General features: G+C 45.6%; 1 protein-coding gene across 2 annotated transcripts in view; it reads left to right on the forward strand.

Annotated features, from left to right (window-relative positions):
- Positions 1-13,256, forward strand: part of SLC12A8 (solute carrier family 12 member 8) — a 62,925-nt gene that overhangs the window by 36,291 nt on the left and 13,378 nt on the right. For both annotated transcript variants that reach the window (XM_062004758.1, XM_062004757.1), the window contains exons 7-9: positions 8,037-8,124; positions 9,351-9,438; positions 13,087-13,233. In XM_062004758.1, the coding sequence (XP_061860742.1) occupies positions 8,037-8,124; positions 9,351-9,438; positions 13,087-13,233 (323 nt within the window). The remainder of the gene's footprint in view (positions 1-8,036; positions 8,125-9,350; positions 9,439-13,086; positions 13,234-13,256) is intronic.

The raw sequence follows: 13,256 nt of genomic DNA on the forward strand, positions 1-13,256 counted from the left end.
CCTGTTCACTTGTGTGTGGCCAGAAACTGCTGGTCAGCTCTATGGGTTACTGTGGTTGGTGTAAATCCTTTCCTGCCGAAGGCAAAGCTCAGGCACTCATCTTGGCCAACACAGATGGGCCACAAGGTATCAAAGCCTTTTTAAAAGTGCTGATCATTATTTATCATTATTTATAAGGTAAGCCTTATGAGTTGGTTGCACTGAGAAGGTGGGAAGAGGACAGAGGGCTTTCCTTCCATCCTTAGCTGTGGGTGGGTGGCTGAGCCAAACTGGTGCCATTGCTCATGCTGCTGACCCACTGCCCTGCACAGCGTCGTGGATGCACCTCTGCCAGTCAGCAGAGCTCACACTTATGAGCTGAATTGGATGCTTTTATGTGATTCATTCCCTTAAATTACCAGGAAGATCCCTATCCCCTTCCCAAAGCTGGCAGTCTCCAGTCGGAATCAAACAACTGTCAATTGGAGTTACAATACCTTTTGTTGATGCTGGGGGTTTTAAGCTATAAAAAGTACCGATTATAAGCAGTTTCCATAGCAATGAATCCTTGGATTACAGAGTGAATTTTCAGAGGATTAGCTCTAAGCAACTTGCTGGAAGTTGTTTGCAGAATTGCTGTGGTGTGGGGAGACAAGAGAAAGGGGTCTGAAATGGATGAGAGCGGAGAAATGGTTTGGTAGCAGAAGCTGCTTTGTCAGGTGCACCTAGTGCAGGGCTTCAGAATTTCCTTTGCAAGTCTCCCCTCAGCTTAATCAGGCTGCCTATTGCCTCTGTGTAGACTTCCTCCTGGAAAACTCACTTGCCTGAATGCTTGGCTGTCTGGCCCGAGTGAGTCCCACAGCCAAAGGAAGAGACTTTCCTCAGGAGCCTTGCCTATTATGCAGAAAAGCAGGGTTTTTTTTGCAGCTCTTTAGTTACAGAAGAAGGAATAACTATGGCAAAGCCGTGCAGAAAATTATCATCATTAGCCATATTAAATAGTTCTTCATCACTGCTAATGCTTTTGGCTGCTAGGAAGGGTGCCAAAGCTAATAGATATAATTTATTTAAAGCCCTGGCTGCCTGTTGCTTCATTAGTTAACAGTCATAATGTTAAACTGTCCCTGAAAGTACAGTTTGGGATGGTGGTAAGTCCTTTGGTTGCTGCACAGCTTTTGTCACATGCTCTTTTTAATTGCTTGGTTAGTTACAGGATTTAAATGACTCCCTTCCTAGTAGCAGTGCCAGTGTAACTGTGTAACATCTCTATTGCTCCTCTTACTGCTGTTTGTAGGTAATCAGGAGCCTCATAAAACATTGGGTTGTGTTCAGTGCTCTACATGGATCTGCTGAAGACATTTTTAGGATGAGAGTCCAAACTTCTCCACTGCAGATTAAAAATGGGAAGCCCAGTGCAACTTTAGAAGTGATGGGAATAAAGTTCACATCTCCTAGGGCTGGGGCAATGAGTGGGGACTGGTTCCCCTACATCCTGCCTGGCTCTTCCACACACTTCGCCCATGTTGGAGGTGCGATGCTGGAGCTGCAGAAGGGACCTCAAGTGCTGGAGCAGAGCTGCTTCCCACTGCATTGCAGGTGCTGACTGGCAGCAGCCCCAGCCCAGCAGCAGGACGTACGGTCTGTGAGATTGGAGATGACATTCAGGGGTGGTTTGGCAGCAGCATGAATAGGTTGGAGAGATGCAATAGGATTGCCGGAGCCTGCTGACGCAGGACGGGCAGCGTGATGCAGGTGGCAAGTGAGCAATAGTGTCAATGCCCAGCACCTCTGCATGGAAAAGAGTGGCACGGATACAGGATCATCACTCCCAGCCTGTCACCTCCAACCTGTCCTCCTGCCCAACACCCTCTCCCAGTGGTACCCATCTCCTGGAACCCCCACAATCACCCGGCCAAAGCACTGGAAGCAAAATCATTTGCGTTAAGATGCAACAGAAATTCAGGGAGAGTTTCAGTGAAGCAATGTGTTGTTTAGTTTTAGGGGTTACTTTGAGCCAGTTTGAAACATTTCTTTGACCCAAAGCAACATTCTGTTTATCTTTAATTATGAAATGTTGTGTTTACTCATTTTAATTTTTAGCATATGCTGGTTTACAGTCTAAGATGCTGTTTTGATAACAAAGTGTTTAGGAAATTGTGAAACAAGATGTTTGGACCTTTCTGAGATGAAATGTCCCTCTTTGAAGTGAAACTATTTTGATCTCTTCAGGATAAGCTCTTTCCTCTCTCCCTGCCCTGGTTATCTGAATGTAACCAGTCTAAGTTTCGTGCACTGGAGTGCACTGAAAAGTAGTTTTAAGTTGCCTGTTTCCATCAGAAATAGCAGGGAATTGGAAATGTCAGAAAAACAGGCTGGTAGCTGTAAAAGCAAAGAGAAGCAACCACTTTGGGAAAGGGGAGGAGGACCTGCAGGGAGATCTTTGTCAGGACCAAACTGGCAGGAGAAGCAACCAGGTGCATTCTTTGTCTGGAGGGGATGGGATGCTTGAGCCAGCCTTTCACAGACCAGTAGCAACACACTACTTTCTGTGAGCGTCCTCCTTGGATTGTTTTTGCTCCAGGTCAGGTTGTTATTCTCTGATTCTCTGTATTTGATTGGTATAACTCCAGCAATGTGAGTGGTTATCCTGGTTTTATGCTTGAGTGATGGGTCCAGCAATGTGCCCTCGTGGCCAAGAAAGCCAAAGGCATCCTGGGATGCATCAGGAAGAGTGTGGGCAGCAGGTGGAGGGAGGTTCTGCTCCGCCTCTACTCTGCCCTGGTGAGGCCTCATCTGGAGTCCTGTGTCCAGTTCTGGGCTCCTCAGCTCAAGAGGGACAGAGAACTGCTGGAGAGAGTCCAGCACGGGACCACCAAGATGATCAAGGGCTGGAGCACCTTCCTTATGAGGAAAGGCTGTGGGAACTGGGGCTGTTTAGTCTGGAGAAGAGGAGACTGAGTGGGGATCTCATGAATATTTACAAATATGTAAATGGTGGGTGTCAGGAGGTTGCGACAACACTTTTTTTCTGCTGTATCTAGTGACAGGACAAGGGGTAATGGGATGAAGCTGGAACACAGAAAGTTCCATTTAAACATAAGGAAAAACTATTTTACTGTTGAGGTGAGGGAGCCCTGGCACAGACTGCCCAGGGAGGGTGTGGAGTCTCCTTCTCTTCAAGACCCACCTGAACACCTTCCTGTGTGACCTGTGGGAGTGCATGGGCATGGAAGACTCAGACTTGCCAGCTTCAATCAAAAAAGCAATTTACTCACTACAGAAGATGTCAGCATGCCCCTGTGGTGATTCTGGACGTGGAGATGCTTTCCTGCACGTTTGTGCATCCCTCCTCAATGCACACGTTTTGCTGACATGCTGTGCTACAGCAAACACCTAGCTACCCATCTAACCAGGGCTTCGCACAGGAAGGAATCCGGAGAGCTGCCTGCCCACATTCAGCTCCTAGCAGCAGCCATGCATTTTAAAAATGAAGTTAAACATCCTTTCTGTTGTGCAGGGAATGTTTTTCTACTCAGTCCCTGAGGTTTTCTGTCTAATGAAAGATGTGTGTTGTCACGTGATACAAGAAAGTAAGACGACGTTTGAAGCGGTGTTAGTGGAAAGTATCATCATACTGAAACCAGCTCTGAAATAAACCACATTTGGCACTTGCAAAATGACAGCAAATAGATTTAGGAGTTTTGGGCTAAGTTATCAGATGATGTAAACTGGCACAACTCCATTGAAGTGTGTGGAGAGGTGCCAGCTTGCATCAGTGGAGAATTTGGCCCTTTAAAAGAATTAGCTACGATTCTTATCTAAGATTTTCCATTCTTCATCTCTTGGGTGAAGAGGAAAAAAAGAAACCTTTTCTATTTTATAGTAAATTTCCTGGAAAATGCAATGAGAGTTTGTAAGCAGTCATATCTACAGCTATGAACCATAGCTTGTGCCGGTGGAGCTGATGGTCTAACGTACAATGTAGGTGGTCCCCTTGTGCACATATCTGCTGCCTGGATGATGCCCAGGACAGGATTATGCTGGGAATAGCAGCGACGTACAGACTGTCTCAGCCATAATTTCCTGGCTGAGTTGACCATGTTTTCATGCTTCCTTGTCCAGCAGCTTTGTCATTATCTGCTGCTCTCTGAGATAATAGCCAGTGTGGAAAATCCAGCCTCCTATCTCATTGGAACAGAGAGGTGGATAATTTTCTCCGTGGACAATCTGCAGATACAATTTCTTGAGTTCAGAAGGGATTGACTGTTTCCCTAGGGACAAGCCTGTATGTGAAGGAAGGAATGTCCCAACTTTTCTGTGTCATTGAACTTTATGTGCAAGTGTAGGGTTTTTTTTCTGTTGAGTAGCTGGAGTCCCTAGAAAGGCTGTTGGTGGCTACTCACAAGTGAGACCAGTTCTCTGGTAGGGGGTGACCGAGGCTATGGATGGTGGAGGTTGTTTAGGGGATTTTTGAAATGAATCAGGTTGTCCTTTCATTGAAAAGTGGGGTGGTTAGTCTGCTGCTAGCAAAAGACCTTCTCAGTACTGCTCTTTGGCAGCTATCATCCTACCTGAAAAATTCCTTTTTGGGTGGTGATGGAGAGGTGGCTTTGGCATTGCCTATATATCTACACTGCTAGATTGTACTGGTTTTGTACTGGTCAGGTCAAAGGCATAGATTTGCAGCACAAAGGAGGTGATTTTGGCCTGAGTGGTTGAGAATATCTGTGCTGATTGCCTCTGTGGTGACCTCGACCTTTGGAAGTGGAAGCCATGAGACTCTGGTGACCTCCTGGGTGTCTTGACAGAAGCTAATGGTGTGCACGGGCCTGAGTCTGACCCCAGGTCGCTGCCAGGCAGGAGGTCAGCCGTTGATTTCAAGATCCTGTTTATGTGGGCTCTGGCAGGTCACCTCCTGGCTGCTCCTGAGTACACTTGGGTCTGTGGGAGGGAGGCAGTGAGGCAGCCTGGGCTGTGCAGTCATCGCTGTGCTGGTGACTCACGTCTTCAACTTTTTTCATAGTCAGTACAGAAAATGCCATTTTGGTGTTTCCCCAGTGCTTTGCTGAGACAGGAGTTTGGATGAGGAAGAGGTGAGTCAAGCTCAAACTGGAAGATTTAGAGATGTTTGGGAAACTTGGCCAAGAGGCACATGAGATTAACAGCTGTCCTTCTGACAAGAGTTTACTCCCCTTGAAAGAAAAAAATCAGAGTATTCTCAGCTTTCTGCTTTGCCCCTGAAGTACAAAGTAGCATCTCACCAAGAGTGCTTCACAGAGACTTCATTTAGCGTGATGCATGTGACCATTTCCATGGACTTCTGCTTTCCTAGCTTCTCTCACCTCCAGCTAAACCCACTGCGTAGCTGTTTAAAAGGAGCAGTGCTGGAACAGCATTTGGAACCTTTATCTGGGGAAAAGCACATCAGTTGACAGGCTTTTAGCAGTGCTCTTCAGAAGTACATCCACAGAATTGTCTTCCAGGAGAAAATGAAGAATTCGTTTTGATTTGTAATGTTTTCAGTATGGTGTCAAGGATTCAAATCTGGTCTGAATCTGGAAGACAGCTCTTCCTGGAGCTGAGGAATGCCAGGAGCCTGTGGGGACCCGGGAGCAGCTGTTGGGGCTCTGTCTCTGTGGTGGAGAGGAGGACAGAAAAGGATAGCTGTCGAGTGGAATGATCAAGGGTGCCGAAAAAAAAAAGATGATCAAGGAAAAAATAGTAATGATGAAAAATAAAGCAAGCCCTGGATGCTTAGCTGATGTGTTTGGCAACATATGAGTGCCTTGTGCTCATTAACGTGCTATCCTCACGGCAGCACAGTGAGGAAGTGTTAGGGTTCCTATGGAGCAGATGGGAGAGGAGGGTATGAAGACACACAGCAAAGCCTTGACAGAGAAGGGAGATGAGGCCCTGTTCCTCAATGAGCAAACCAAGTGTTGCTGTCTGTTGTCAGTCCAGCAGTGACCAATTAAGATCTCTAGGGAAGACATAGAATCATGGAATCATTTGGTGTGGAAAAGACCTTTAAGATCATGCGATCCAACCACTCCCCTCACACTGCCAAGCCCATCACTAACCCATGTCCCTGAGCACCTCAGGTACACGGCTTTTCAATATCTCCAGCAGCTCCCTGGGCAGCCTGGGACAGGGGCTAACAACCCTCTCAGAGAAAAAGTTCTTCCTAGTGTCCAATCTAATCCTCCCCTGGAACAACTTGAGTGCATTTTGTCTTGTCTTATCATTCATTACTGTGGAGAAGAGACTGACCCTCACCTTACTACAGCCTCCTTTCAGGTAGTTATGGAGTGTGATCACGTCTCCCCACAGCCTTCTCTTTTCCAGTCTAAACAACCCCAGTTCCCTTATCTGCTCCTCATCAGATGTTCTCTAGAACAAGTCCATCTGACTGAGCTGGATTTGTCCCCTTTACCCTGGGATTTGTCCCACAGCTTCTGCCCACTCTAACTTGGGAGAAAACCTTCCCAGGAAGCAGTTAATATTTGAGCTTTAAAGTGAAATAGCTTGTTGCTGATTTAGAGCTGCAGGCAGTCAGATTTGCAGCCTCAGGGACTGACTTTGTCATTCTTGTGCCTTCTGGAAGTGAGGAATGGCTGCCGGCCTTGTCAGGCGAGAGGCAGAGCGAGGCGCGGCCGGTCCCCTGCTGCGGGGCCTGGCAGAGGCCGCGGGTGCTGAGGTGTTGGCAGCCTCCTCCTCGTTGTTGTGTGTTGATCTCACCCCAGCTCCCAGGGGCACGCCAGGGCCATCCCGTGAGCACTGCTGGCTGGCACTTGGCCCACACCTCCTCAGGAAGAGGGTAGTCTGACATCCAAGGGGTGGGACAGTGATGGGCAGAAGTTAGTGTCTTGAAGAGGCTCTGCTGTCCCGTCTTCCAGTTGTCCAGGTTCTCTTCAAGATTCTAAATGTACATATTTTTATTGATTTTGGTTTTTTAAATTTATGGCAGATATCTGAAGGCTTCTGGGAAAAGTTTGGGTGTAATGTAACAATAGAAGTGTGTTTTCTTGCCAAGTCTGGTATGATTCCTCCTTCAACTGTGGGCAAAACCTCATAACTTTGGGTTCCTAACGTCAAAGTGGAGACTGTAACCCTTTGCTCTGTCCTGTTTCCCTTTCTTGTGTCTTTAGATGGCAATGTTTTAGGCTGATGGCTATGCCTGTTTGTACAACACAGAATCACGGAATAGTCAGGACTGGAAGGGACCTCCAGAGATGATCCAGTCCAACTCCCTGCTAAAGCAGCTTCACCTTGATCAGGGTGCACAAGAACATGTCCAGACAGGTTTTGAAAACCTCTAGACAAGGAGGCTTTGTGCAGAGCACAGATACTTTGTACTCTGGCCTAAAATAACAGTTCGGTACTTTATTCTTAATCCTCCCATATATTTTCTGTGAGTCACTGAGACAATCACTTGCCCTCTCAGTGCTTCTGTTTTCCTGTCTGCAAAGTAGAGATAATGCCTACTTCCAAAGCAGATCCCTTGGCTGGAAGGTGCCACCTACGTGCTGTGAGCACTGTTGTTCCCTGTGCTAAATGCGCATGTGATCGTCACTCAAGATGGACAGGACAGGCCGTTTTGTGACCGTGGTTGTCCCCCATGAATGCAGGGACCCATAATGAGTCTGATCAGGGGGGCAGTGCCACTGGTTGAATGTGCTGCTGTGATGAACAGGAGCATTTTTCTTCTCAACAATTGGACAACACTGTATTCCGTGAGGTTTGCATTAAGATAAGACAGGGTTTGTTCAGATTTCTGCCTTCCCCACCCCCCAGCATTGTTCAAACTGGACAAGGGGTTCTTTGTAGATGTGTTACTGGTGGCCTGCTTCTGTTAAAGACATGAACAGATTCAATTCTTACCAAGCAGTTAATGGCAGCCAGGATTTGTGTGTGTGTAAGGGCAATAAAATTATATAGCTACTATTCTGAAGCAAGCAATTAACTGATCAATGAAATGATGTGACATATTATTATGTGTATTATATGTCCTATAACTTAGATTAACTCTAAATTGTGTTTATGTCTGCAAAATACAGGTGTGATGGCTGGATTCAATATGAGTGGAGATCTCCAGAAGCCTGCTGCCAACATCCCCCTGGGCTCTCTGGCTGCTATTGGCACCTCGTAAGTCAGAGACTGGGGAGAATTTACTCTTTGGAGACTGCCCTGGATGTGACCAATTCGTTTCATATTCCCATCAACCTTTTATTACTCAGCCATCTGGAAAATTAAAGTCTGACTCTCATTCAAATTATCATCTGTTACCACCACCTCCTCTGGATGGGTTAGAGAAGAGGTTCATTAGTGCAGATGTTGTCAGTCCATCCTCAGCCAGGTGGACTGTGTGTTGGTGCTGGAGTGGTTGTGTTGTATGAATAGAAACCATAAAAATCCGTATCATTTTTGTTATTGGGAAAATGGGGCCAAGCCAGGTGAGATGACACACTCACCTGCAAGGCCAGGGGAGTGCAGGAGCCCTGCATCCCCAAGCAGTGCTCTCCCCTGGCAAATGTTACTTTTCAGGAGTAAAATACAGTTCCATATGAAATAAAAGCTCAGTAGGTTTTCCTGCGTGCTTTCATTGCCACCTAAATTGCTTTTGAGATTACTACTTTTAATTGCTTGTCAAGGTTCAGATAGAAATGAAGGATCTTCATAATTTAGAGGGATTTGTGCTGAAATCAGTGCTCATTTAAGTGAAGGGATTCTGCAGGACAGAGAAGTATCACAGATGGATGGACTGTGGTCATTCACATCTCTACTGGCAGGTATAGAATAGGGTTGGAAGGGACCTTAAAAGGTCATCTGGTCCAACCTCGCTGCAATGAGCAGGGACATCTTCAACTACATCAAGTTGCTCAGAGCCCTGTCCAACCTGACCTTGAATGTTTCCAGGGACGGGGCATCTACCACCTCTCTGGGCAACCTGTGCCAGCATTTCACCACCCTCACTGTAAAAGATTTCTCCTTATTTCTAATGGTTTTAGACTAAAATAGGGTCTGAATCTACCATCTTTTAGTTTAAAAACATTGCCCCCTGTCCTATTGCAACAGACCCTGCTAAAAAGCCTGTCCCCACAACGGGGTTATTCCTTCCATGCACGTGTCATGAGTGGCTCCCCTCAGGGGTACCATATGGTCATGCTGCAGTTGTCCCTGGTACATCATAGTGGTAAGTAATGTAGACCAGTGTTAAATTTAGTCCTGAGCCTAAATCACGCAAGAACAGCCTATGCAGAGTGATTGAAGATTGAACTTGCAGGTACTTGGCCTTCTGGCTCTGCTAATGGGCAGAATTCTCTGTGGTCTTGTCTTGCTGGAACAAAATAGTTTGTTTTTATCATTTGCAGGTGGTTTCTGTACATGGTGTTTGTTTTTTTGCTGGGAGCCATTTGTACCCGACAGTCACTCCGCTATGACTTCATGATAGCAGAGAAGGTAACTGGTGTGAATAATCCAATGTGGTTTTATAGAATGGTGCTTTTGGGTTGCTTTAATGAATGCCTGAATTTTCCAAAAGCCTAAGGAATTTGGGTACCCATCCCTCATTGAAATTCAGGGGGATTTCCCTAGTGCAAATCCCAGTGTACAATTGATTTGAATAGCTTTGCATTCACCAGCACATCCAGTAATGCTGAACCTTGGCAATAGCTTTAAGAGCTAAACACTGCTAATGTGGTCTAATGATAAATGCTGTATTTTGTTCAGCATATCCTTTCTCAGTGCTGAAAGCTCAGAGCAAATTGAAATCTCTAAAGAACCCCACTGCTTATCTTTACTAAGTCAAGCAGAGCTTACATTTCCATATCTAGCAGGCTGTAATTGCAGGGAGAGCAATAGGATTAGTAAACTCGAGACATTCCACATGGGTGTGTATACGTGAGGGAGGTTTGTGGTGTTATGGGCAATGAGCCTGACCACTGCAGGCCTTTAAAAAAGGAGCAAAGGCTTTTGGTGTGTGTCACTGTCTTGCTTTAAATGGGATAGAGTTTACTGTTACTGAGTATTATGTAAAGTTGTGGGTTCATCATATTTACACTATTTTCTGTCATTAATTTAAAGTTGAGATCTTTACTATTTTTTTGTGATTTGTGGTGTGTTTTTAATCTAAAACATCCATTTGAAACTCTGGTTTCATTTTATCTCTTAAGTAATTGTAGCCTTAAACTTCTCCAGCCCCTCAAATTAACTCCAAGTTATTGGTGGGGCTCCTGCCACTTCCTGCTAAGGTATAAAATCGATTCTATTTCAAGAAGAACAAGCCTGCTTTCTTTCAGGCAATGTCTTTGTTTGTCAGTGTGATGGGCTTAAAAAGTGCAGTAACTAAAACAACCAGCTTTAAATGAATCAGATGAAGAGAAAGAGATTATTAAAGCTGTGTTTTCAAAACCTTCTGGAGGGAAAATGAAGAATCTCCCAGTAAAGAATGTGAATGTATGTAATAATGTTAAATGTATCTCAAAAAAACACAACACCACAAGAAAATCCAACAAATTCAGATTTCTTTTGCCTGGTATGGTACAAAACAATGGTGCAATCCATATATTCATGTTGCTGCTTTGAGTTATTACAAGCTGCTTTAGATTTTAATGACTTTGGAGAGGGGGAGTAGGGACAGATCATTACACACTCAACATGCAAACATTCCCTTTCTGTCACTCACAGGTGAGCCAGTGCTTGACTGCTTTTGTTCCTTTACAATACTTGTTTGGCTTTTACAACATGAAAATGAGATTGAATAATTTCACTTGTAATGAGCTCAAAGTGCCAATTTCTTACAAAATATTCACCCTCTCTGTGCTCAAAACCCCCAGCAAACCCTTTCATCAACCTCAGTGAAAAGGACACGTCCTGTCCAACCCTGAGTTGAATGTCAAGTAGTACATTTAAATGCAAACATTTTTGGCAGCTGCCATTTCTGGCACGACTGATTGATTCTTTCAAGTATTTATTAAAAGTAAGGCAGGGTTAGAGGAGAAGGAAGAGGAGATTCCCCATCAAGTCTGTCCATTGGTCTAAGGGAAGCTGGTACCTGCTTGTCTTTTGAGTTTCTTTGTGTCCCACAAGATAAAATTCACAAGGCTAAGTGGATTTTCATAGAATTGTGGAATGGTAGGGGTTGGAAGGGACCTTTAGAGATCATCTAGTCCAACCCCCCTGTAGAAGCAGGTTCACCTAGATCAGGTCACACAGGAACACATCCAGGCAGATTTGGAAACCTCTAAGGAAGGAGACTCCACACTCTCCCTGGGCAGCCTGTGCCAGGGCTCCCTCACCTCAACTGTAAAATAGTTCTTTTTTTATGTTTAAATGGAACATTTTGTGTTCCAGCTTCATCCCATTACCCCTTGTCCTGTTGCTAGCTACTATAGAAAAAGGGATGTCCCAACATCCTGAAACCCACCCTTTAGATATTTATAAACATTAATAAGAACTCCCCTCAGTCTCCTCTTCTCGAGACTAAACAGCCCCAGTTCCTGCAGCCTTTCCTTATAAGGAAGATGCTCCAGTCCCTTGATCATCTTGGTGGCCCTGTGCTGGACTCTCTCCAGCAGTTCTCTGTCCCTCTTGAGCTGGGGAGCCCAGAGCTGGACACAGGACTCCAGATGAGGCCTCACCAGGGCAGAGCAGAGAGGGAGAAGAACATCCCTTGACCTGCTGGCCACACTCTTCTTGATGCATCCCAGGATGCCATTGGCCTTCTTGGCCACGAGGGCACATTGCTGGCTCATGTTTAGTTTATTATCAACCAGCACTCCCAAGTCTCTCTCTGCAGAGCTGCTCTCCAGCAGTTTGACCCCCAGCCTGTACTGGTGCATGGGATTGTTCCTTCCCAGATGCAGGACTCTGCACTTGTCCTTGTTGAACCTCATGAGGTTCCTCTCTGCCCAGCTCTCAAGCCAGCAGTCTGGACCATGCTATGGACCTTACAGACCTTCCACAAGCAGCGAGCATTTTAGAGCTTTTTACCCAACCTCCTTTTTGCTGCATGGGGATTTCACAGATGAGGAAAAGGCAAATGTAGCTTAAATAATCTTTGGCTATGTACCTTTTTTGTCATTGTGTCTGATAAAGCACGTGCCACCCAACTTCAGCAAGAGCAGAAGCTGGGAGGACCTGTGTTCTTTTAAACCTCGTTGTCCACAAGAGAAGGGATGGGAGTGGAGGACACGCAGGACAGGGGCTACCTGCATTCAGTGCTGTCCTCTGCCACAGGTGTCAGTGAGCACCTCCAGCAGCTTGCTTCTCTGGACTATGGGCAGGACAGATCTGAACCAAAATTTGGGATACTTCTCCCTGCCTGGCCTTTGTGATGATGTTGCCCTCCATGCCTTGCCCCAGTCCTTGCTTCTGTGCCACAGATCATGAGCTGCTCCCCTTTCCCTCCATGCCTGCAAGAGATGCTCCCCGTTTGAAAGGGTCCTTGCTAGAAACCAGTAATAAACTCAGCCTTGTTAGCACTGTGGCTTTAAAGATACATATTTTTTTAAGTTTCATGTTGGCCAAAGGAAATTCTTTTCTCATTGAAGACAGGAAAATAAGGTCATTGTATTATATCCTTCAGAGCATATTTTTTTGAGAAGCCATTTGTTTAAGTGGCAATTTTGATTTGGTTTTACTGTGGCTTTTCTTTCAGGATTGGTTTTCCCCTCTGGGAAACAGGGGTTTGCCTTCCTGTTTTGGATGGTTGGAAGCCTGGGCAGCTTTTCCTGTATGATGTGCTTTGTATATAAGTGATCTCTCCTGAAATAAACTCACTTCCAGTTACTTAAGGGGAACCTAATAGCTGCTGCTTTGCTGCAATTGCTCCGAGTGACAAAGAATTTCTTGGATATGAGCTCGTCAAATGGCTCTGTCAGTACAGGATGTTCAGTATTAAATTACTTTTATGGGATAATTTTCCTGCATTAATTGCTTGCACTTTATACCACGGACTAGTTAAACTGCTGCTTTCCTAGTGCTCACTCTGCTCATTTAGCAACGTTACAAAATATATGTGATCCCTTAAAATACGCTTACCTAAGACTGTGCATGGGTCTTTAAAGAAGAATGTAATTGACCTTGCCTTCTCTCCACTTTCTCCAGGTATCCTTGGTGGGTTTCTTGTTTTTGCTAGGGCTGTACATCTCGTCCCTGGCCTCCTGCATGGGGGGGCTGTACGGAGCACCCCGGATCCTGCAGTGCCTCGCCCAGGAGAACGTCATCCCCATGCTCGCTTTCCTTGGACGTGGGGTTAGTCAGCTTTGCTTAGAGAT

This window comes from Colius striatus, chromosome 11, assembly GCF_028858725.1.
Source record: "Colius striatus isolate bColStr4 chromosome 11, bColStr4.1.hap1, whole genome shotgun sequence".
NCBI lineage: Eukaryota > Metazoa > Chordata > Aves > Coliiformes > Coliidae > Colius > Colius striatus.